The sequence below is a fragment of the Ceratotherium simum genome, chromosome 15, assembly GCF_057802395.1.
Source record: "Ceratotherium simum simum isolate JZ-2026a chromosome 15, ASM5780239v1, whole genome shotgun sequence".
In the NCBI taxonomy this organism is placed as follows: domain Eukaryota; kingdom Metazoa; phylum Chordata; class Mammalia; order Perissodactyla; family Rhinocerotidae; genus Ceratotherium; species Ceratotherium simum.
This window is the reverse complement of record NC_141914.1, coordinates 22,660,086-22,683,329: the sequence shown is the minus strand read 5'-3', so window position 1 is coordinate 22,683,329 and position 23,244 is coordinate 22,660,086. Positions and strand designations below refer to the sequence as shown.

General features: G+C 36.1%; 2 protein-coding genes across 4 annotated transcripts in view; one reads left to right on the top strand and one right to left on the bottom strand.

The window, feature by feature from the left end:
* FBXO40 (F-box protein 40) overlaps positions 1–1,873 on the bottom strand; it is a 59,172-nt gene extending 57,299 nt beyond the window's left edge. The window contains exon 1 of the mRNA XM_087439672.1: positions 1,769–1,873. The gene's annotated coding sequence lies outside the window, so the exon portion shown is untranslated. The remainder of the gene's footprint in view (positions 1–1,768) is intronic.
* The window catches only part of POLQ (DNA polymerase theta), a 96,464-nt gene that overhangs the window by 17,750 nt on the left and 55,470 nt on the right, over positions 1–23,244 (top strand). For all 3 annotated transcript variants that reach the window (XR_015554438.1, XM_014792216.2, XM_087439671.1), the window contains exons 8-15: positions 261–407; positions 1,762–1,974; positions 6,910–7,052; positions 8,484–8,688; positions 9,033–9,175; positions 13,225–13,418; positions 14,336–14,460; positions 15,733–15,976. Coding sequence is in view for 2 of the 3 variants with exons in the window: in XM_014792216.2 (XP_014647702.1) it covers positions 261–407; positions 1,762–1,974; positions 6,910–7,052; positions 8,484–8,688; positions 9,033–9,175; positions 13,225–13,418; positions 14,336–14,460; positions 15,733–15,976 (1,414 nt within the window). In the remaining variant the exon portion in view is untranslated. The remainder of the gene's footprint in view (positions 1–260; positions 408–1,761; positions 1,975–6,909; positions 7,053–8,483; positions 8,689–9,032; positions 9,176–13,224; positions 13,419–14,335; positions 14,461–15,732; positions 15,977–23,244) is intronic.

Below are 23,244 nucleotides of genomic sequence, written 5' to 3'. Positions count from 1 at the left end.
CAGTGTTTCCTAAACTGTGGTGTACATTGGAATTGCCTGGGGAGATTTTAAAATCTCTTATGTCCAGGTTGCACCCTATTACATCATAACGTCTAAGAGTGAGAGCCAGGCATCGGTATTTTTAAAAGATGTCCAAGTGATAATTATATGTAGTAGTTTCAGAACCATTGCCCTAGTATTTAGCTCTGTCATGACTTAGGCAGATAGCACTTAAAGACATCCAGTCAGAAGTGAACAGTGTTGATAATTTTTTGTGACAGGATTGGTAACATCATCTGAAATTCCACCAGTGATACTGGAACAAAAGGGCCTCCTCGAAGTGGTGGATCAGTTAAAACGTTCGCCTTCAGGACTGGACTCTGTATTACAAAAAACTGTACCATGGGGAGTAGCATTTCATCATGCAGGTATCCATATTTATAATCTGTTACTAAGAAGCCCCCTCCAAAAATCCTCATAATTTCTTCATTTTTATATTTGTGTGCATTTGATTTCCTGCTAACCACACTTAATACTCTGAGATTTCATTTTAAGAAATTGTGTGATTAAAATTAAACAAGAGTAAAACAATCATGTTGAGATTTACTTATCTGTATAGTATATAAATACTAGGTGTAGGCTTTTTTGTACTATTGTGGAAGTGAATTCTAAAATTGTTAGCTTTCTATACTTTGCTTCCTTAAAATTTAGGTTAGAGTGGTTACGGTAGATTGCTACCCTAATTTTATGCCACTCTGTCTCCTTTTATCTCAAGGAATATTGAAATATTCTCACAAATATATCAAAATCAAATTAATTTTAGAAATTGTCATATTGTATTTTGAGAGGACTAGAAGTGTTTAAAAATCAAATAGGTGGGGTGACAAAATTGCAAGGATTATGGCAGTCACTAAATTAAATAACTTCTTGCAGGGAGTTATCTGTCCCTGATCATATGCACTTAAGGATATGTTTAAGAATATATAGTTTCTAAAATTAGAAATTTAACCTTTTCAATTTATATAAAATTTTTATCATGCTATATGTAAAGAAATTTTTAAATATATATATACACACACACAAGAGGATATTTTCATTGTATATAACTTATGATGCATGCTAATAAAATAAATACCTGTGGACTCACCATTTAACTTACAAACTAGAGCCCTAATCCTTTTGATTTTTTTAATAAAATAAAAACTAAGCCAGATAAGTATATGTCCTATCTACTGTTTTTCATTTACTTATGTGTTTATTCTTCAGACATTTATTTGTGTCAAAACTGTGCCTGACCACTGTGTTGGATAAGCCCTGAAAATACTGTGATGAATAAAGCATGTCTCTACCCTCAAAGAGTTCATTGTCTAGAACAGGGCTCAACAAACCACAGTCTGCTGGTCAAATCCAGCCCACCATCTGTTTTTATAAATAAAGTTTTTTTGGAACACAGTCATGCCCATTTGTTCTGTGCCTGGTTTCATGTGACAACAGTAGGGTTGAGTAGTTGCAACGGAGACCATCTGTCCTGCAAAGCCTAAACTATTTACAGAAAAAGGTTGCCAACCCCTGGTCTAGTAGAGATAGAAATATACTAGGAATGGCAGATTATACTCTTAAATAAATAGACTGTGATGACTTCTTGTTTATTAGTCATAACTGTATTTTGGAAAAAACCTTTAGAGGCTTGTAGCAGATTCTCAGATCCATTTGCAAGTGATTAAGTACAATATTTTCATTATATGTTAGTAAATATATGTTATTGTAACTTCCTTTTTTTAGGTCTTACCTTTGAGGAGAGGGATATCATTGAAGGAGCCTTTCGTCAAGGTCAGATTCGGGTCTTAGCAGCAACTTCTACTCTTTCATCTGGGGTGAATTTACCTGCACGTCGTGTAATTATTCGGACTCCTATTTTCGGTGGTCGATCTCTAGATATTCTTACTTACAAGCAAATGGTTGGTCGTGCTGGCAGGAAAGGAGTAGACACAGTAGGTAAGTGAGTTTGAATTTAATTGTAATAACATTGCTTAAGAACAGTGTCAGTCTACTTGAAATTTCACTAGTGCCTGGCAACCCATTTCTCATCATGCTATATTTCTGTATTATCCGAAGCACTAATGTAACCCTTTTGGATATACTAAATCTTTATAATAATATAAGTTATAACTTTGAAATATCATCAACCATTGATTTTCTCAAAAGAGAATTAAGATTTTCTTTTGTATTATGTACAGTGAAATGATTCAGTATTATGTTAATCAAGATGACATCACATTAGCTGGAAGATGATTTTTAATTTCCAGTGTAGTCTACTATTTAGTGCTAACGAAGGGAGTAATTTTCGTGAGTATTAGTTCTCTCTAAGAGGGAGTTCAATAGGGATGCTGAGAGCTGGGACGTACTCTCACACTTTTGGAGTAGGAGCTTCACATACCATTTTTTTCTCTCTAGATTGGTGCTGGCTCTGAAAACACCTTTTCAGTTTCTTATCTTGTACAGCAAGTAATGATAATATTACCAGCAATCCAACCAAAAGTTTTGTCTTAAGCAATGAGGAAGAGGCTTGTTTGAATTAAATATCAAGATAGCAGCAAATATTATTTCTAACCTGCTGTGTTATTCTGGATGTGGCTACATTGTTATGAGTCTTCTACATAAAGAATCTTGGGAGGAACATTCTCTGTCACTTCACCTTTCTTCTCTCAGATGTAGTTTATTGACTGCAATATTATACTATATGTCAAATAAACAGGCAAACAGTTCTGTGACTACTCAAAAGAAATTATGTTATTGAAGAGAAAAGACAAAGTCTTAATGGGAATATGGTGGAATATTTTGGGCACAAAAACCTGGGGAGTATACTGAGGAAGTGACTTTTAGAATAACTTGACTTGTCATGTGAAGTCCCCAGATACAGTCGATCCTTATTATTTGTGGATTTCATATTTGTGAATTTGCCCACTAACTAAAATGTATTTATAACCCCCAAATCAGTACTTGTGGGGCTTTCATGGACACGTGCAGGGCAATGAGAAATTTGAGTGTGGAAGCACACGTTCCATGCTGATGTTGAACAAGATGACTCTACCTTCTTGTTTTAGCTTTCATACTGTAAACAATCATCCTTGTCATGGTCTATTTAGTGCCACATTTTCACATTTTTGTGCTTTTTGTTGGTGATGTAACTGTTTAAGATGACCCCCAAGCATAGTGCTGAAGTGCTATCTAGTGGTTCCTAAGTGTAAGAAGGCTGTGATGTGCCCTACAGAGAAAATGTGTGTTAGATAAGCTTTGTTTAGCCGTGATAGTACTGTTGGCTATGAGTTCAATGTTAATAAATCAACAATATAGGTTAAATAAGGTGTCTTTAAACAGAAACACACATAAAACCAGATTTTGTGTTGATTGATTAATGAAAATGTGACTAGAGGCTTCAGGGAAGCTAACCCTGTATTTCCCCTAGGAGCAATGGTTCAGTATTCCCTAATTCAGTGTTCATGGTGACTTTATGTACTGTAACTACCAAAAATAACAAGAATCGACTAATTTATTGGTGACTGGATTAGTTAGAATATAAATTCACTGCTATAACAAAAGCCACCATAATAGGTACTTAAACAAAGTAGAAGTTAATTTCTTCTCATATAACAGTACAATAGTAAGTAATCTGAGACTGATATGGTGATTCCACTATCAGGGACCTAGTCTTCTAGTTTATCTTTCCATGTTCAGCAATTTAGTTTCAATCCATGGTGCAAGACGGTTACTCCAGTCTCTGTCGTCACATCTGCATTTCAGCCATCAGGAAGGGGAGATGAGGAAGTAAAGGGACATCCTGCCTTAACTTTAAGGGCACTTCCCAGAAACTGCACATAGTATCTCTCCTCACATATAATGATTTAGTCACATGGTTACATTTCCCAACTGCAAAGGAGGCTGGAGAATATAATCTTTAGCTGAGTGGCCATGTACCCAACTAACACTTATGGGTTTTATTAAAGGAAGAATGAGAGAATGGCTATTAGGGGACAACCATCAGTCTCAACCCCAGCAGTAAATGACTCCTCTATCTATAATCTCTGAAGGGCCATTGATCTGCCTCCTTTTTAAGCCCTAAAATTTTTTTTTTTTTAGTTTTTTGTTTATTGCAGTAACATTGGTTTATAACATTGTATAAATTTCAGGTATACATCATTATACTTCTATTTCTGCATAGATTACATCATGTTCACCACACAAATACTAATTACAACCCATCACCACACACATGTGCCGAATTACCCCTTTCGCCCTCCTCCCTCCCCCCTTCCCCTCTGGTAACCACCAGTCCAATCTCTGCCCCTATGTGTTTGTTTATTGTTGTTATTATCTACTACTTAATGAAGGAAATCATATGGTATTTGACCTTGTCCCTCTGACTTATTTCACTTTGCATAATACCCTCAATGTCCATCCATGTTGTCACAAATGGCTGGATTTCATTGTTTCTTATGGCTGAGTAGTATTCCATTGTGTATATATAAGCCCTAAAAATTTTGATGATCAAAAAAACTTCCAACTCGTTGGATTTTCCCTACTGTAGACATCAAAGAAGTTTATCCTGCTTCTGTCTTTTACTTTACCTACAAAATAAGCAGATTACATGTATGTGTTTAAAAAGAGTGAGGGGAAGAGACTAAGACACTCCCTTCCCATTTCTAACTGCCTCCCTCTGCTCTTCCCCCAACTCTGATTTCTCAGCTGACTCAACTCTGGAGAGTGGAGTGTAAGTTTATTTTACACAGACACTCTTCTTTTAGGGCCAGAGGGTCTTTAAGGTAATGTAGAAGATAAAGTTTTATTTGCCTTGCTAGATTCTTAGCTTGTGCTCATCTTTCTCATAGGGAAGAATAATTGGAAGGTTGGTGCCCTGGTTAATTATCAAGCCTTAAGTCAGATAACATTCAAATAAAACTAAAATATACCACAATACCTTTGTTTCTAAGGTCTTGGAAACTTCTGAGATTTTGATATTCCATAATGCTCCATTTTAGGATGGCATATGATTTGCTCAAAACTTCCAGCAAGTGGGGAATGTGCGGATATAGGGTTTCACATCAACTACGAAGATTTAAATACTTGGTCATGCTTTTGGACTGTGTAGCATCTTTGCAACTTCTGTGCATTTTATACATGATGTTAATATTTCCTGGACAGTTCATGGTGTTTTATTTAGATGACACTTTAATGTCTGTGAATTTCCTGGAACCTTCCAGTGTAGGATGATAGTGCTTTGTGCCAAAATAGTGATTTGTAAGTTAAATAGTTAGTAATAAATGATTTGATTCTAATTGACTTCTCTATCGTGGTGTGCATACCACCTCCCCAGAGAGGTGGGAGCAGGAAACTGGATGTGTATACTGGCATTAATTTGGGTACTTTCATAAATCTTGATCATCCTGAAAAAGGGTTGTCCATTTTCTTGAAGAATAAATACCTGGAAGAGGTTTAAACAGCCCAAAGTGGCTTTTTACCTTGCTGCTAATGCTAGTTGATCCATTTTCTAGGTAATTTTTTTGTCTTAAGCTGGGCTATTTTGTAGTCATTGCTAGAGCCAGGGGATATATTTTATTTGCCTGTTTTTTTTTGATGGCATCTATCTTTTTGTCATTATATCTGGGATAAATAACCAATGGTCATCAAGTTTATAGTCCCTTCTCTTTATCCTATTTTGATGCTTAATTTGGCAGTTGGTGTTAGGAAAGCATCATCTGTACCTTCTCTCTGCCTGGAGTGGTTAGTATGTACCACCACAGTGGCACTTGTATTTTTCTTTAATGCGAAAGGCCTTCATTTTGCCTCTTGAACATCTTATTTATCTGCTTCCTTTCCTCTACTATTGGATTGATTTTTGAAAAAAAAATTATGATTTTCTCTAGTCTTAATTGTTATAGTAGTTTATGTTTGTATAAATTGTATATTTGTGTATGTTTTTAATTTATGTGTTTTCACATATTTTTGTTCATTTGATTGTCACAATAACCTAAAGCATTTAGACTAGTGAATGTTATAATGTAATTTCTAGGTATCCATAATTTTTTTTTAATTTATATTCTCATCACGTATAACCAGTAATAATTTGCATTTTCCTTTCTGGTTTTCAAAGTACTTCTGTTACTATTGTTATATACTTAATTATTCAATAATAATAGTTAATTCTGTGGGGAAGGAAGAAAACTTTTCCTCTTAGGTTTTATGGCTAGTGCCTGCAAATTAAACTGACAAATGACAGATTAACAGGAGAAAAGGCATACGTATTTAATTTGACGTTAATATTTTAATTTTTTATGTGCACAGAAGCCTATATAGAAAAGAAATGAAGATCCAAAGAAGTGGTTAGATGCTGGGGGCTTATATACCCTTTTAACAAAGGGTGATAAATTGTGGAGAAGTGACAAGGGAAAGGAAAGGGGTTTGGGCTTCTAGGGGTGGTAAATTGTGGGAAGGTAAATGTATGCTGGAAACTAACGGAAATTAAGAATTATTTAGTCAAGGTTTGTGCAGACCCATCTTGGTGCTGACTTTCTGTCCCCAGTGATAAGAATTGTTCTCTTGCTATGGGAGACGTGATGGGGAACACCCTAAGAGAAATTTATGTCCTGCTTCTAGGCAAATAGGGAGAGAGTAAAAAGCTCTGTCTGTGTTTGCCACTTCCCAGTTGCCTTCAGATCAAAATAATCTTTTCGCAAAAGTGGCATATTTTGGTATGGCACTTTCTGATCCCCTTCAATCCAAAGTTCAGAAAATAAAAACATTAGCAATAATTCTATAACAACCACTATCATTTATTATCTCCTTTTAAACAAGTAAGACAATTTAAATTCTCTTTAGCAGGTATCTTATGGAAATGTGTTGGGATTTTGCAAATATATGGTTTTTTGGTTATAGGTGAGAGTATTTTAGTTTGTAAGAACTCTGAGAAAGCAAAAGGCATAGCTCTACTTCAGGGATCGCTAAAACCTGTTCGCAGCTGTCTGCGGAGACGAGAAGGAGAAGAAGTAACTGGGAGCATGATAAGAGCTATTCTGGAGGTGAGAGAGAGTTCACTACGTTACCATTTATACCAGTTTTACTATAATACAATGGCAGAACTTTAGTATGTGAAAAATCTTAGCTTTGTGTTTCTTGAGGAGATTATTTATAGCCTTCCCAAGTCTGAATCTTTTGTATTTTCTGTAGTTATTGTCTGGAGTTTAGTATAGCTAGTGCTGTATCAATCCACTTCAAAATAGTGGATTAAAACCCAAATGCAAGATTTAAAAATTTTTTTAGATATTCTTTATTATTTTCTGAATTAAAAAAAAGGTGACAAAAATGAACCCTAGTTTCTCTATCCAGATAATACCTGTTGACATTAAAATAAAATCAAATTACAAATATACATGATTAGAAGTTTCAAACAATGTGGAAAGATCTAAATTGAAAAATAAAACCTGCTCAGAGTCCTCAAAGGTAACCCCTTTAAGTGTTTCATGTATTCATCCAGAAAAGTTTTCTATTTTTATACTAGCATGCCTTGCTACTGGTTTCACTGCCACTGCTGGGGATGTTGGCACCTGTGCTCATACCCTTTTTTCCCTTTTAGTTCTCAGTTTGAAAAAACAAAAGAAAGTAATTGATAACATAGAGTTGGTAAAGATGTAGAAAGTAGGTACTCTCATACCCTGATGAAACTCTTTTAGAGGGCAGCTTGGCCATACCTATGAAGATTAAAAAAAAAAAAATGCACATAGTTGTTTATCCAGCAGATTCACATCTAGGAATTTTACCTAGGGATGTATTTGTGAAATTACATCAAATTGAATGTACAAGAATGTTTATTATACGACTGTCACTGGTAATAAGAAAAAACTGGAAACAACCAAAATATCACTAATACTAAATAAATCTTGGTAAAACTGTTTTGTGGTCATTAAAAGGAATGAGATAGCTCTGTTTAGGATGATTTGGTATGTTTCCAATATAGGTTAAATGAACGAAGGCAAGGAGCAAATTAGTATATATAATAGAATAGTTGTGGGAAAATGATATCCACAAGACACAACTGACTTCATCTTTTTCTACACCCATTCCCACCCCTCTTCTGGGTGGGAAGTATTCAGTACTAGCATTCCTATATGCCACATATTTCAGAAGGAAGGATGAGAAGAATTAATTTGGTTCATGGCCATGAGCCATTAATACCTCCTTTATAGATGTTGTTAGTTCTCACATTTTGGATAGATAATGATTCATTTATTTTAATTTATGAGAAAATGTTGTATTTACTTTTAAAAAAATTTTTCATGTTGTCAGTAGGTGTTATCTACATTTATAATGAGTGATGATGGAAGAGTTAATAAAGAGTCTCTACATTAAGATGCTGAGAATATTTTAAGAGAACAAAAATCATGACCTTTATATCATGAGGGCCCACATGTCTTGTTAAAAAGTTACAGAAAATTTCAAACCTCTTGTATCAGATAATAGTTGGTGGAGTGGCAAGTACATCACAAGATATGCAGACTTATGCTTCTTGCACATTTTTGGCTGCAAGTATGAAAGAAGGGAAGCAGGGAATTCAGAAAAATCAAGATTCTGTTCAACTTGGAGCAATTGAGGCCTGTGTAATGTGGCTGCTAGAAAATGAATTCATCCAGGTTACCGAAGCTAGTGATGGAACAGAAGGTAAATATGACTTCTTAGTTGCAATTTACTCACTCTTTCATCTGTAATGGCTTAGCGTGTATAAGACGCTTAGTAAAAGGAAATTGACTTTTCCGGCAGTATAAAAGGAAACTGATTTTTCAAGCAGTGTATCAACTCATTTTTAGTAAGTCAGTGTTGTGTTCAGCAACCGTCAGACAATTAGCATAGAGCCTGCTAATAAATATCCATGCATTGGGCAAGATTCTGTTGTAAAATTCATCATAGCCCAGAAGGTTAATTACAGAATACAGAAAGATGGTGTTTTGTTTTATTTTATTTTTAACATTTGGTCCTTTATTTCCTGACCCCCATCCCCAAACCAGGAAAGGTGTATCATCCAACACATCTTGGCTCGGCAACTCTTTCTTCTTCACTTGCTCCAACTGATACTTTAGATATTTTTGCTGACCTTCAAAGAGCAATGAAGAGCTTCGTTTTAGAGAATGATCTGCATATTGTCTATCTGGTAAGTTCTGTTTTCTTCACTATTATATTTGTGAAAATGGAGAGAAAATACATATATAGAATCCTGAACATCAAAGATACCTAAGGGAACATCTTGTCTGTTTTCCTTGACTAGGGTAGTAGTGTTGGGAATAGAGAAGAGGTAAGAAGAGAATTGTTTTAAAGTAATAAGCCAAATGTTCTAGTGACCTTTTAATCTATTTGCCTGCTTATCTATTTTCTCCAACTTCCTTTTAAAAAGGATTTGAGGTGGTTTATAAAAAACATGTATTTTTTGGGGCCGGCCCCGTGGCTTAGCGGTTAAGTGCGCATACTCCGCTACTGGCGGCCCGGGTTCGGATCCCGGGCGCACACCGACGCACCGCTTCTCCGGCCATGCTGAGGCCACGTCCCACATATAGCAACTGGAAGGATGTGCAACTATGACGTACAACTATCTACTGGGGCTTTGCGGAAAAAAAAGGAGGAGGATCGGCAATAAATGTTAGCTCAGAGCTGGTCTTCCTCAGCAAAAAGAGGAGGATTAGCACGGATATTAGCTCAGGGCTGATCTTCCTCACAAAAAAAAAATTAAAAAAACCCATGTATTTTACAATATATAAGAGAACAGCAAAGGACAATGAGCTATCAGGAAATTAAAGATCATAATGTAAAACTCAAGCAAAGGTTGGTACATAAACATGCATGCCATTAAGTCATGTACAGTTGCTGTGGCCAACTTTTCTTCTGGGCTTTCTAGCAACTACAGCAAAGAGGAAAGCTTGATTAGTCTCAAAATTCATAAGATAAAAAGCAGAAGAATTAGGAAAAGCATTGCATTTTATTGCCTAAGAGAAAGTTAGTCCTAAAAAGATGCTATGAGACTTATAATCTCTATAATAAATGCAGTAAAGAATTTTAAAAGTTTGTTTACATTAGACAATCTTTTACAAATATTATTTCTTATAACAAAGATTTTTATAAGAATTGTATAAGATGGAGTTTGAGATCATATTCTCTGGCAAGAACCTGGCCAGAGATACTTTATTTTGTCAATTAAGAGCAGATGTGGGGAGTGAGGTAAGCAAGATGGCGGAATAGGAGGTCCCTAGCTCTAGTCCTCATTACAATACAGATTAGCAACTATTCACAGACAAGAATGCCTTTTTAAAAATCCCAGAACCTGGTGTTGAGGTTGAAAAACTTTCTTGGAGCACAAAAACTGAGAAAAGCCACATTAGAAGGCTAAGAGCAGTGGTTTTACTTTGACTGCATTGCCCCTCCCCCAAGCTGGCACAGTGCCACACTGAGAGGGATCCCCTGGGCCTACAGTTTCTTCAGTAGGGAAAAGAGAGCCCGAGGTGGACATCCAGCCTCCCTAGCATTCCCCAGGAAGCCCACTTCTGTCTCGCCTCATGGGAACACTGGGGGAATTGGCAAGGCTGGAACACCTGAGACCTACTAGGAACAGATAACGGGGGTGGGGCTCATTGATTAGTGTGTTGATCCTCGTGGTGGCACTATATCCCTCCCAGCCGCCTCAGATCAGAGAGCCCAGCAAGTAGCTCCACCCACGCATGGCACCAGATTGACGGCCCCATCTGGCCAGGAAGCAGGGTGAGCAGATCTCAGCCTGCAGCCCTGCCAGACCAGGGAGCCTGACTGTGACACATCCTGGAGTACTGCATGATAACAGACCTCATCCTGTGGCCCCACCCAAGGGAGGACAGCTTCTGGCCACACCTGAACGTGGAGTCCAACTAATAGCACCACCTAGTCAGGGAGTATTGTGGTCCTGCCTGACCAGAGAGCCCAGGCAGTGGCCCCACCCAACTGGAGAGCTCAGCCAGTGAACCTGCCTGACTGTGGAGCTCAGCCAATGGCCACGCCTATCCACGGAGCCCAGCTAGCAGTCCCACCTGACCAAGCAGCCCTGGCAGCAGTCTTGCCTGAAGGCAGAGCTGAGCCAGTGGCCCCACCCAACCAAGGACCCTGGCAGCAAGCCCTACCTGCCCTTCTGTGGACTCTACCAGCTGGCCCTTGGAAAACCCCAGGCTGGGCTGACTATGGAGGTCTTTCCCTACCGAAGCAAACCTGTAAGGACTGGAACAGGTGACCACTTCCTCAGATGCACAGACATCAATGCAAGGATACAAGAATAATGAAGAGTCAGGGCAACTAAGAATTTAGGATAATCCGCTTAATGAGTTCAGTGAACTACAGGAAAACACAGGTAGGCAATTAAACAATATTAGGAAAACAATCCATGAACAGAATGAGAAGTTTAACAAAGAAATAGAAACCATTAAACAAACAAACAGAAATCTCACAGCTGAAGAATACGACTGATCTGAAAAATTCAATAGAAAGCTTCAAAAGCAGACTCAGTCAAGCAGAAGAATCAGTGAACTCAAAGTTAGGTCATTTGAAATTATACATTCAGAGCAACAAAAATAAAAGAATGAAAAAGAGTCAAAAAAGCCTCCAAGACTGAGGAGACACTGTCAAGCAAAATAATATATGCGTTATTGAAGTCCAAGATGGAGAAGAGAGAGAAAATGGCAGAAAGTCTATTTAAAGAAATATTGGCTAAAAACATCCCAAATATGGGGAGAGATATGGACATCTAGGTACATGAAGCTAAACAGATACAGTTCAGAGAGGACTTCACCCAGACACATTATATTATCAAATTGTCAAAAATCAAAGAATCAAGTTCTTTGGATAAATACCCAACACCAATTTGCAAAGGTACATGCACCCCTGTGTTCATTGCAGCATTATTCACAATAGCCAAGATTTGGAAGCAACCTAAGTGCCCATCAAGGGATGAATGGATAAAGAAGCTGTGGTATATATACACAATGGAATACTACTCAGCCATAAAAAACGATGAAATCCAGCCATTTGTGACAACATGGATGGACATTGAGGGTATAATGCAAAGTGAAATAAGTCAGAGGGAGAAGGTCAAATACCGTATGATTTCCTTCATTAAGTAGTAGATAATAACAACAATAAACAAACACATAGGGACAGAGATTGGATTGGTGGTTACCAGAGGGGAAGGGGGGAGGGAGGAGGGTGAAAGGGATAATTTGGTACATGTGTGTGTGGTGATGGGTTGTAATTAGTATTTTGGTGGTGAACATGATGTAATCTATGCAGAAGTAGAAGTATAATGATGTACACCTGAAATTTTTACAATGTTATAAACCAATGTTACTGCAATAAACAAAAAATTAAAAAAAAAAAAAGAAATTTCACAATCTTATAAACTGTTACGATCTCAATTAAAAAATGCTTATTACAAAACAATACATAAGTAAAATATATTAAAAAAAAATATTGTCTTCCACTACATGTACATGGACTGTCTTTCCATTTATTTAGGTCCTCTTTAATTTCTTTCAACAATTTTTATGGTTTTCAGAGTATAAGTTTTCTATTTCTCTTGTTAAATTGTCCTAGCATTTTATTCTTTTTGATGCTGTTATAAATGGAATTGCTTTTTTAATTTCATTTTCAGATTGTTTATTAAAATGTATAGAAAAACTCTTTGTATATTGATTTTATATCCTGAAATCTGTGAAACTTGTTTATTAATTTTAATAGTATTTTGGAGGATTCCTTAAGATTTTCTGTATACAAATCATGTCATCTGCAAACGGAGATAGTTTTGCTTCCTCCTTTCCAATCTGGATATCTTTTATTTCTTTTTCTTGCCTAATTGACCTGGCTAGAATTTCCAATAAAATGTGAAATAAAGGTAGCCAGAGCAGAAATCTCTGTTTTGTTCCTGATCTTAGAGGGAAAGCATTCAGTCTTTCACTATCAAGTATGATGTGAACTGAGAGTTTTTTGCAGATGGCCTTTATCAAGTCGAGGAAGTTTCTCAACTTGTGAGTTGTTTGTGAATAAATGCAGTTTCTATATAAATGAAGTATTATCACATTTAGAAATTTTTCCAAATATTGAGGACTTTGTATTTAATATGAAGTTTACATTTACAATTTTGTTCCTTTTGTAGTGCAGTAGTTTTAGCTAATGAATGATGCTTCTTCCTTTTAGGTTACACCTATGTTTGAGGATTGGACTACTATTGATTGGTATCGATTTTTCTGTTTATGGGAGAAGTTGCCAACTTCTATGAAACGGGTGGCAGAGCTAGTGGGAGTTGAAGAGGGGTTCTTGGCTCGCTGTGTGAAGGGAAAAATAGTAGCCAGAACTGAGAGACAGCACCGACAAATGGCCATTCATAAAAGGTAAGCATGAAGGAGCTTGGACTGTCCAGTATTTAACACAGTACTGGATATACAGTAGGTATCCAGTTTATTGTAATCACTTTAATTGTCGTTAAAATCAAAGCTTTGGCTGAGTATAGTAAAACTTTTCAATTTTCCATATTTACTGAATTTATTGATATTTTAGTTTCTTCCTTGCAGCCTGTAGTTTAGAAACCATTATATATGAAGACCTTTTAAAGTAGAACATTTAATTTCTTCCTTCCCTTAAAGAAGATGTGAATTGGAACTGCCAACTTAATGTGGCTTCATTCGAGGATATGCTTTGTATCGTCCTTAGAAATGATTCATTTCCAGTAGGGAAGAGCTAATTAAAAGATTCAGATGGGGAAATTGCACAGGCTTTTAGCTTCTTTGGAATATAATAAAATTATTTTTCTTAAAGCATTAGTTTCTAGTATATTATTTACAACATAGTCAAGTGTAAATTTTGTAAGGATTTATGTACTTGAATTATTTGTGGCACTATTGCCTTTTAAATCAACTTTGGGTTTTATAATCAAATTCTGTCGTTTTATTGAAATATGATTAGATGATCATATAACTGTGTTATCAAGAGTTCTTTTAAATTTTTGTGCCATCACATTTCTTGAACCTTCAAGTCTTTGAAATTAGTTAGCAGTATTGAAATATAGAGGAAATCTTTTTTGTTATACAGATATTAGTTCTTTGCTATAGTACTAATTTATGTCAGAACTTACCTTACAAACATAGAGCTTAGTCTTTGTCCACTACTCCTATATCGTAGTAGGTATTTTCTCAGAGTGTATCAACCCTGTCTTGCCTTTTTGGTTCTTATTTGTTTCACAACATACATTGTACTTTCATAGTAGACATAAGTGATCTCTTACCATGCTTTTTGGTGATTTACTTTCCAGGTTTTTTACCAGTCTTGTGCTATTAGATTTAATCAGTGAAGTTCCCTTAAAGGAAATTAATCAGAAATATGGATGCAATCGTGGACAGGTTCAGTCTTTACAACAGTCAGCTGCTGTTTATGCAGGTCAGTTAAACAAGGGTTTCCACGTTTATTTAAGACTCTGTGGTTTGAGGTCAAGTTAAGATTACTTTGTTTTCAAATTTCATTTTATTGTAGCTTCTCTAAAAGTGAGGGGATCATGTCAAGCCATGATTTTGTGTAGTCCTTGTTATCATCAGAACACCTAAAACTATGGCTCCTCTGGGTTCAGTTACCCTGCTACAGAAGACTCGCAGCTAGCTGAGTGTCAGGACTTTAGTCCCCTACCATTCCTTTGCAACCTGCTGACCATCCCTCTCCTTTCTGTTTTCTTTTTTTTTTCTCCCCTGTTGCCTGTTGCAAGAAGAAACAGACACAAAGTTCTCAATGGTCTCCCTTTTCTCATCAAGTTACTGATTAATACTTGTTATTGAGGAGGAGGATGGCAAATGGAGAGGGATTTCTAGACTTCTGCTGACTGTTTTAAATATTATCTGTTCTCTAGAAATACTGGTCTCCCTTAATAAAATTAAAGCCCTATTCTCTAAGCTGGGCAAACAGGGAAGTTCTAAGTCTGATTTTACCAAGAAATCCTTACAAGCCCTTAGGAAGAGTGTGTGTATTTATATGTGTGAGAGGTTTCATTGTGAAGCTGTGTGCACATATGAGAGTACTAAAGGAAAGATGGGGGGAGAGGGTGATAAGAAGAGAGAGACTCACCCTTCAACTCACTGGCATCAAAGATGTCAGATTGCCTCTCGGGTTAATATTCTCGTAGGGAAGTGATTTTTTTAGTGACTCGGCACTTGGCTGCTCTGGCCTCTTTGTTTCAAGAGGGTGTAGCTGTTGAGCTGGGCAACCTTTCTTTGAAGAAAATATCAGTGGGAGCTTCATTTTTTGTAGTTCTCTCAGCACATGAATATTTAAGTCAGCTCTCTTATTTTCCTTTAGGTGGAAAGAGTCCCTCCCCTGTTTTTGAGTTCTCTCTTAAAGAAAGGAAGAGAGAGTGAGAGAGAGGAATGAACTAGGGTGAAGGCTTTTTGTTTGTTTTGTGTTTGTGTGCTCTGCCTCAGTTTTTTCAAATGTTAAGTTCATGATTAAGAATAAATGGGATGATATTTCATGTGTTAAGCACATTTATTGGCCACTTAGCTAGGCCTTTACATATGTCTACTCTCCTGTTCACTTACACCTTGGGCCTGTTAAACTTTACAGTTCAGCAGGAAATAAAACAATGAAACAAAAGTACATCTAAAGAAGTAGAGAATTGGTTTATAAAGAATTTTTAATTCCATAAATATTCTATGAATATTCTAGGGATGATTACAGTATTTTCCAATCGCCTGGGCTGGCACAACATGGAGCTGCTACTTTCCCAATTTCAGAAGCGTCTTACATTCGGCATCCAGAGGGAGCTGTGTGACCTCATCCGGGTGTCCCTGCTTAACGCACAGCGAGCCAGGTTCCTCTATGCTTCTGGCTTTCTTACTGTGGCAGATCTTGCCAGAGCAAATATTGCTGAGGTGGAGACTGTTCTGAAAAATGCTGTGCCTTTTAAAAGGTAAGAAAGTCCCCTTGTCTACATAGGGTTATTAAAGGACAATCATGTCAATTTGTAAATAATAGATAATGTATTAAAATATTTTTCACTTAGATAATATCATGACATACTTGGTGTGAGTAGAAGAAAATATGGCTGCTTTTTCCCCGTTAGGGTTACTTTTTATTTTGTATATTTTGAAAATATTTCATGACATAAAAGACATTTCTAAAAGTATAATTCTCTCTAGAAAGAGTGAGTAAAAGTAAATGACCAATGCTTTCTGCTTTAATGGATTTTGATTTCCAGTATATATCCAGGGCTCATCTTAGACTTTCTTTAGACAAGAGCACTTTAAAATGTACTCCAGGGGCCGGCCCCGTGGCATAGTGGTTAAGTGCACGCGCTCCACTGCTGGTGGCCCGGGTTTGGATTCCGGGTGCGCACAGATGCACCGCTTGTCAGGCCATGCTGTGGTGACATCCCATATAAAGTGGAGGAAGATGGGCACGGATGTTAGCCCAGGGCCAGTCTTCTTCAGCAAAAAAAGAGGAGGAGTGGCATGGATGTTAGCTCAGGGCTGATCTTCCTCCCCCCAAAAAAACAAAAAATATACTCCACTTGAATGTTCTTTGGAACACTAGTCCCTCAAAACAATTTGTGGGAAGAGGATTCCTTGACTATTCCTTGTGTGTGTAACCAATTCATTGCGTGGGCTAGACTCAGTGTATAATCAAGGAATAGCTTAATTATTTTCTCAGCCACTGTTCTTTGAATTCACTCTTATGTGAAATCTCAGCTATTTAGGCACTTTCATATACTAACAGTTTTATTTTCAGGTATGAAAATTTTGTTCTAAATTAAAAAATCAGTCTGATTTCTGATTCAGTGCTTCTTCCCTCCCGCTCAATTTAAGCCTGACACAGGCTCTGAAACTTGTAATATTTGTGGGAAGGGATAGGGGGTAGTCAAAGGAGGGGCCTCCCTGCCCAGCACCACCTCGTCTCATGGGCTCCGCTCCCTGCATTCTGCGGCCACCCCAGGTATGGCTCTGGTGGGCCCTGATGCAGCATGCACTACACCCAGCATAGCTGTGGGCACATAGCCACTTCCACCTAGATTTTGAAGGATGGAATTGCCTAGAACCTTAGGCACACAGCCCAGGCAGAGAACTGCCGCATTGGGGGACCACTGCAGAGTCCCTACTAGGGCAGTACCCAGTGGAGCTGTGGGGGTAGGGCCACCCCTGTGACCCCAGACCGGAAGAGTGACCAGTGTGCGATTTTGTCACTTTGGGTGTGCCTCTAGTGAAGTCAACCTAGAGTATGCTTTAAAACCTACTTATAACCATACAACCCAGCAATTCAACTCTTGGGCATTTATCTCAGAGAAATAAAAACTTATGTTCACAAAAAAAACCTGTACATTGGGGCCGGCCCCGTGGCTTAGCGGTTAAGTGCGCGCGCTCCGCTACTGGCGGCCCGGGTTTGGATCCCGGGCGCACACCGACACACTGCTTGTCCGGTCATGCTGAGGCCGCGTCCCACATACAGCAACTAGAAGGACGTGCAACTATGACGTACAACTATCTACTGGGGCTTTGGGGGGAAAAAAGGAGGAAGATTTGCAATAGATGTTAGCTCAGAGCCGGTCTTCCTCAGCAAAAAGAGGAGGATTAGCATGGATGTTAGCTCAGGGCTGATCTTCCTCACACACACACACAAAAAAAACCTGTACGTGAATGTTCATAGCAGCTTTGTTTGTAATAGCCAAACACTGGAATTAGTTCAGATGTCCTTCAACAGATGAACAGTTAAACAAACTGCAGTACGTACATATCTGTGGAATACTACTCAATGATAAAAAAGAATGAACTATTGATACACACAACAGCTTAGATAAATCTCCAGGGAATTATGCTGAGTGAAAAAAGTCAATCCCAAAATGTTACATGCTATGTGATTCCATTTATATAACATTTTTTCAATGACAGATTAGTGGTTGCCAGGGATTAGGGATGGTGGGGGAGGGAGGATGGAGATAAATGTAGTAATAAAGGGGCAACAAGGATCCTTGTGGTAATGGAACTGTTCAGCATCTTGACTGTGGTGGTAGATACACAAACCTACACGTGTAATAAAATTGTAAAGAACTAAATGTGTACACACAAAGACATAACTGTGCACACACACACACGAATACAAGTAAAAGTGAGGAAATCTGAACAAGGGATAAGATTGGTGGATTGTATCAATATGAATATCTTGGTTGTTATATTAGACTATAGTTTTGCATAATGTTACCATTAGGGGAAACTGGTGAAAGTGTAAATGGGATGTCTCCATATTATTTCTTACAATGCATGTGAATCTACAAGTACTTCAAAAATTTCAATTAAAAAACAAAATCTACAGAAAAGTTGAAAAATAGAGAGAGAGTATAGCAAAAAATAAATCCCAGCAAACCTACTTATAAAGTTGTTGATCTCCTCTGGAGCCTCTGATTTTCACAGAATCTTTGGATATATTCATACTTGCTCAGAAATATGTACTGATTGTTCCTGAGGTGAAAAAATTCAGGTGTGGGAGTATCTCCGGAATAACATACCACACATCAGACTTGACCCTTCCAGGGAGTCATCTGAAGGCAGTACACATTTAAAAAATTTTAATTGGAAAAAAGTTGTTTGTTAATATATTTTGGAATGACTTCTGTATTATGCTAAGGCTGTTATTGCCATGACTATGCCTCTTCTGAAAGCCCAGAACTTTACTGATCAAAATTAGCGACATCAGTCATAGGACAAATCAACATCATGTGCCTCCCTCATGTGACACACTGATAAAGACACAACATTATTCCTGGAGTATTCTTGTCAAAAATGTGTAATATGTGTTTAATCATAAGGAACATCAGACAAACCTAAATTGGGAGTCATTCTACACAATAATTGGCTAGTACTCTTCAAAAATATCAAAGTGATGAAAAACAAACACCGAGGAGGGTTTCTAATTAAAGGAAGATAAAGAGACAACTAAATGCACCACATTATAGATTGGATTAGAAAAAGGACATGAGTAGAACAACTGGTGAAATTTGAATAAGGTGTGTAGATTAGGTATAGTATTGTATTAATGTTAATTTTCTGAATAGAAACTAGTGTATCCAGCACCTGGCCACCTTTCCTTTTAGTATTTGGTGCATAAGAGCCGGAACTCAGCTAGCATTTGGATTGTTTCAGTTTGCCATTTCCAACAATCTGCAATGAATTACCTTGTGCATATGTATTTTCGTGTTGTTGGGATGTTTCTTCAGAGTATATTATTAGACATGGGATTTCAAAAGGTAAATGTGTATATAGCTTTATTAGATTCCAAATTGCCCTGCAGAAGGGTTGTACCAAGTTGCACTCTCATAGCCTATATACCCGATAGCCTCACCAGTGGAATCCATTGTTAGTGGTTTTCATTTTACCAGTCTGATAGATGAGAAATTGTATCTCAGTAAGGTTTTAATGGGCATTTCTCTAATTGTGAGTGATAGTATCTTTTCGTGTTTCAGGATCTTTTTTTTTAATATCTATGTGAATTATCTGGTTATATCTTTTCCTTATGTTTCTACTGGGTTTTGGTCTTTTCTCGCTCTTTGTTAAAGAATCTTTTCTTTTTTAAATTGATTAGAGTTCTTAGCCCTTTATTTGATATGTATATTGCAAATATTTTCTCAAAACTCATAAATTGTCTTTTGACTTTTGTTACGGTTTTTTCCATGCAGAATTTTTATTATTTTTCTATTGATTTATTTTTTATCAGTCTTTTTTTTTGCTTCTGAATTGTCATAGTTAGAAAGCTTTTCCCTACCTGAGATTAAAGAATTTAAACGTTTTCTAGTATTTTTGAGTTTGTATTTAGATTCCTGATGCATTTAGAATTTAATTTTGTGTATGATATAAAGTCTGGATCTAATTTTATCTTTTTCCCAATTTCTCCCATTTATAAAAAAGTTTCTCTTTGTTGCAGTGATTTGAGATGCCACCTTCATCGTATGATAAATAATATCCACATGTTTAAGTAGGTCTATTTCTGGACTTTCTGTTCTATTTACTATTCTTGTCAGTTTATGAACCAGTGCCACGCTCCTAATTATAAAGGCTTTATATATGGTAGGGCAACTTACCCCTAATAGTTTTTCAGTATTTTCCTGGCTACCATGTTTGCCCATGTGAAATTTAAAGTGCTTATTGATATTTTATTGGGATTGGATTGAAATTTCACTTAGAACTGACATCTTTATAATGTTAAGTAAACCTATCCAAGAATAAGTAATATTGCATTTGATCTAGTCTTTGTGATTTTCAGGAGTTTTAAAAAGATTTCCTCATACAGGTTTTCAGGAGTTTTAAAAAGATTTCCTCATATAGGTTTTCAGGAGTTTTAAGGTTTTCCTCATACAAGTTTTGTACAATTCTTGTTAAATTTATTCCTATTTAATCTTTATTGTTATTTTAATAGATGGCTCTCTTCTATGATGTCTTCTTCATGGTTATTATTTGAGTATATGAAGGCTATTGATTTATGTATATTTTTTTTATCTTGCTATTTTCTGAATTCTTTATTGTTTGAATTACTTTTATCATTGATTCTCTAGGATTTTCCACGTGTGTTGTCATATCATCTGCAAATAGAGATATTTTACTTCTTCCTTAACAATTCTTAAGCTTCTAATTGATTTCTCTTGTCTAATTGAACTAGCTAATACCTCTAATAGGTAGTGGTAAGAGGGACAGTGGGCATTTTTGCTTTATGATCTTAGTGGAAATGCCTCTGGTGTTAGTCGAGTAAGATACTGGCTTTAGGACTATAGTGTATATATATTTTATCATTTTAAGGAAATGTCCATTAGTTGTAATTTTCTTGAATATTTTTATGAGGAATGAGTATTGAATTGTCAAAAGCTTTTTCAGCATCTGTGGCCATAATCATAGGGGTTTTTTTCCCTTTACATCTATTAGCATGGTATATTAGATTGATAGATTTCCTAGTATTGAATCAATCTTATGTTCCAGAATAAATTTCAGTTGGTCATGGTATATTATTTTTTTACATGATGTTGGATTCTATTTGCTAATATTTAATATGGTATACTTTTGCATTGTTATTCATAAATAGTATTGGTCTCTAGTCTCTTTGTGTGTTTTTTGGATTATCTTTATTCAAGTTTTGGTGTATTTGGTATCACATTTGCTTCATGAAAAAAGATTAGGAAGTTTTTCTTCATTTTCAGTGCTTTGCAGTAATTTATGGAGTCTTGGGACTGGTTGAAGGTTTAATATGATTACCCTGTGAAGCCATCCTAGATGGTGCTTTTTTATGGGATTAGTTCCTTAATCACCTTCTCTATTTTATTTTTTCAGAAATTAGTCTCTCTAAGCTTTCTATCTCTAGTGGGATCAGTTTTGGTAATCTGTATTTCCCTAGGAGAATCCATCTCATCTAGATTTTCAAATATATTTTCATAGAAATCTATAGATGAGTCTTAGGAGTTTTAAATATTTCTTTTACTTCAGTGGCTCTTCCTCCCTTGTCATTTTTTATTTTGTAAATTTCTACTTTCTATTTTTCCTTGATCGGTGTAGCTAGTGGTTTGTTTTATAAATTAAAAAAATTTTAGGATTTTATTACTTAAGTCTACTTTTTAAAAATAATTTACCTCATTAATTCCATCCTAAAATTTTATTATTTCCTTCCTACTGCTTTCTTTTGTTTTACTTTGTTGTACTTTTTCTAGTTTTTTTTGTTGAACTGGGAATTTAATTTCTTGAGTTTAATTGTTTTATTTTTGTTGATAAATAAAATACTATGTGTTTTTAGTTTAGTTCTATGAATTTAGTACTGTGAATTTTCCTATGGTCTCTATGTAACCCATAGATTCTGATATGTAGGGGTTTTATTATTATTTCTTAGAAATTATGTAATTTGCATGTTTTCCCTCTTTGCCCAGGTGTTGGTGCTTTTTGTTTTTTTTATTTTGTTAATAATTTCTAGTTTTATTGCATTGCAACCTAAGAGTGTTGTTTATAACATTTGTACTTATGGAACACACTGATGTTTTCTTTGTAACCTAATATATGATCAATGCAAACTAGATGTATTCTCTATTATAAAGGTAAAATATTTAACATATATTCATAAAGTCTACCTTCTTGATTATGTTCATTAAGTCTTCTTTATTCTTTTTTATAGCCCCTGCCAACACTTCATCTGTCTTTTAATGAGAGTGTTTTATTAAAGTCTGCTAATTGTTGGTACACTTCTCTGTCTGCTTATATCTCTTGTAGTGTTTGCTTCATAAAAGTGGTTGCTTGTTTTTTGGGGTATAAATATTCGTAGTAAATATGACTGATTGATAATGTTATCTTATTGTGATTCTGGTTTTGAGCATTAAATTATACCCTTGTTACATTTAGTCCAAAATATCCCTCACTACTTTCTTGTTTACCTTTGCCTGGGAATTCCTTTGTCCGTCCCTTTATTTTTAGCCTTTTGGAATCACTTTGTTTTAGAAATGCTTTTTGTGTGCCACATTGAGTTGTGCTCTCTGAACCAAATTGAAAATCTTTTTCTTTTAATAGTTGATTTAATCCTGTTCTCATTTATCAATATGACTAATGTGTTTGGTTTCAATTCTCTCAAATTATTTTATGATTATGTGTATTATGTGATATTTTCTAGGTTTTTTCCTCTATCTCAGGGTACCCTTTAATGTTTTATTTTTAAATTTAGAAAGGTGTATGTTTTTGTTCTAGTGGGTACCTTTGTACTTTTTATCTGGTTCTTCAAAATTTTAATGGTATCTTGTAATTCCTGCCTACTGCCTGAACGGCAATGATTGACACTGAGCTTACTTTATTTTTCACTCTCCCTTCTCCTCCTATTTTTAAAGTTCATTATTTCTATTTTGTCTCAACATATAACATTTATACATTAATTTTCCATCCTTGTCCCCACCCTCGTGGAGAGGATGGATGGAAGACTAATACAATCTACATTTTTATTTATTCAAATTCTTACATTAGTCTTATTGCTGAAGTATTCCTAGTTATCTCTTGATTGGATGAAACTTATCCTCTAGTACATTCCTCAAGGAGGGCTTATATAGTATAGAGTTCCCTAGTTCTTATGTGTTTAAAACTGTTTTTCTATAACCTTAATATTCGAAGCACATCTTGGCTGGATACAAATCCTTGGTCCACACTTTCTTTTATGGAGTTTTTTGAAAATGCTATTTCT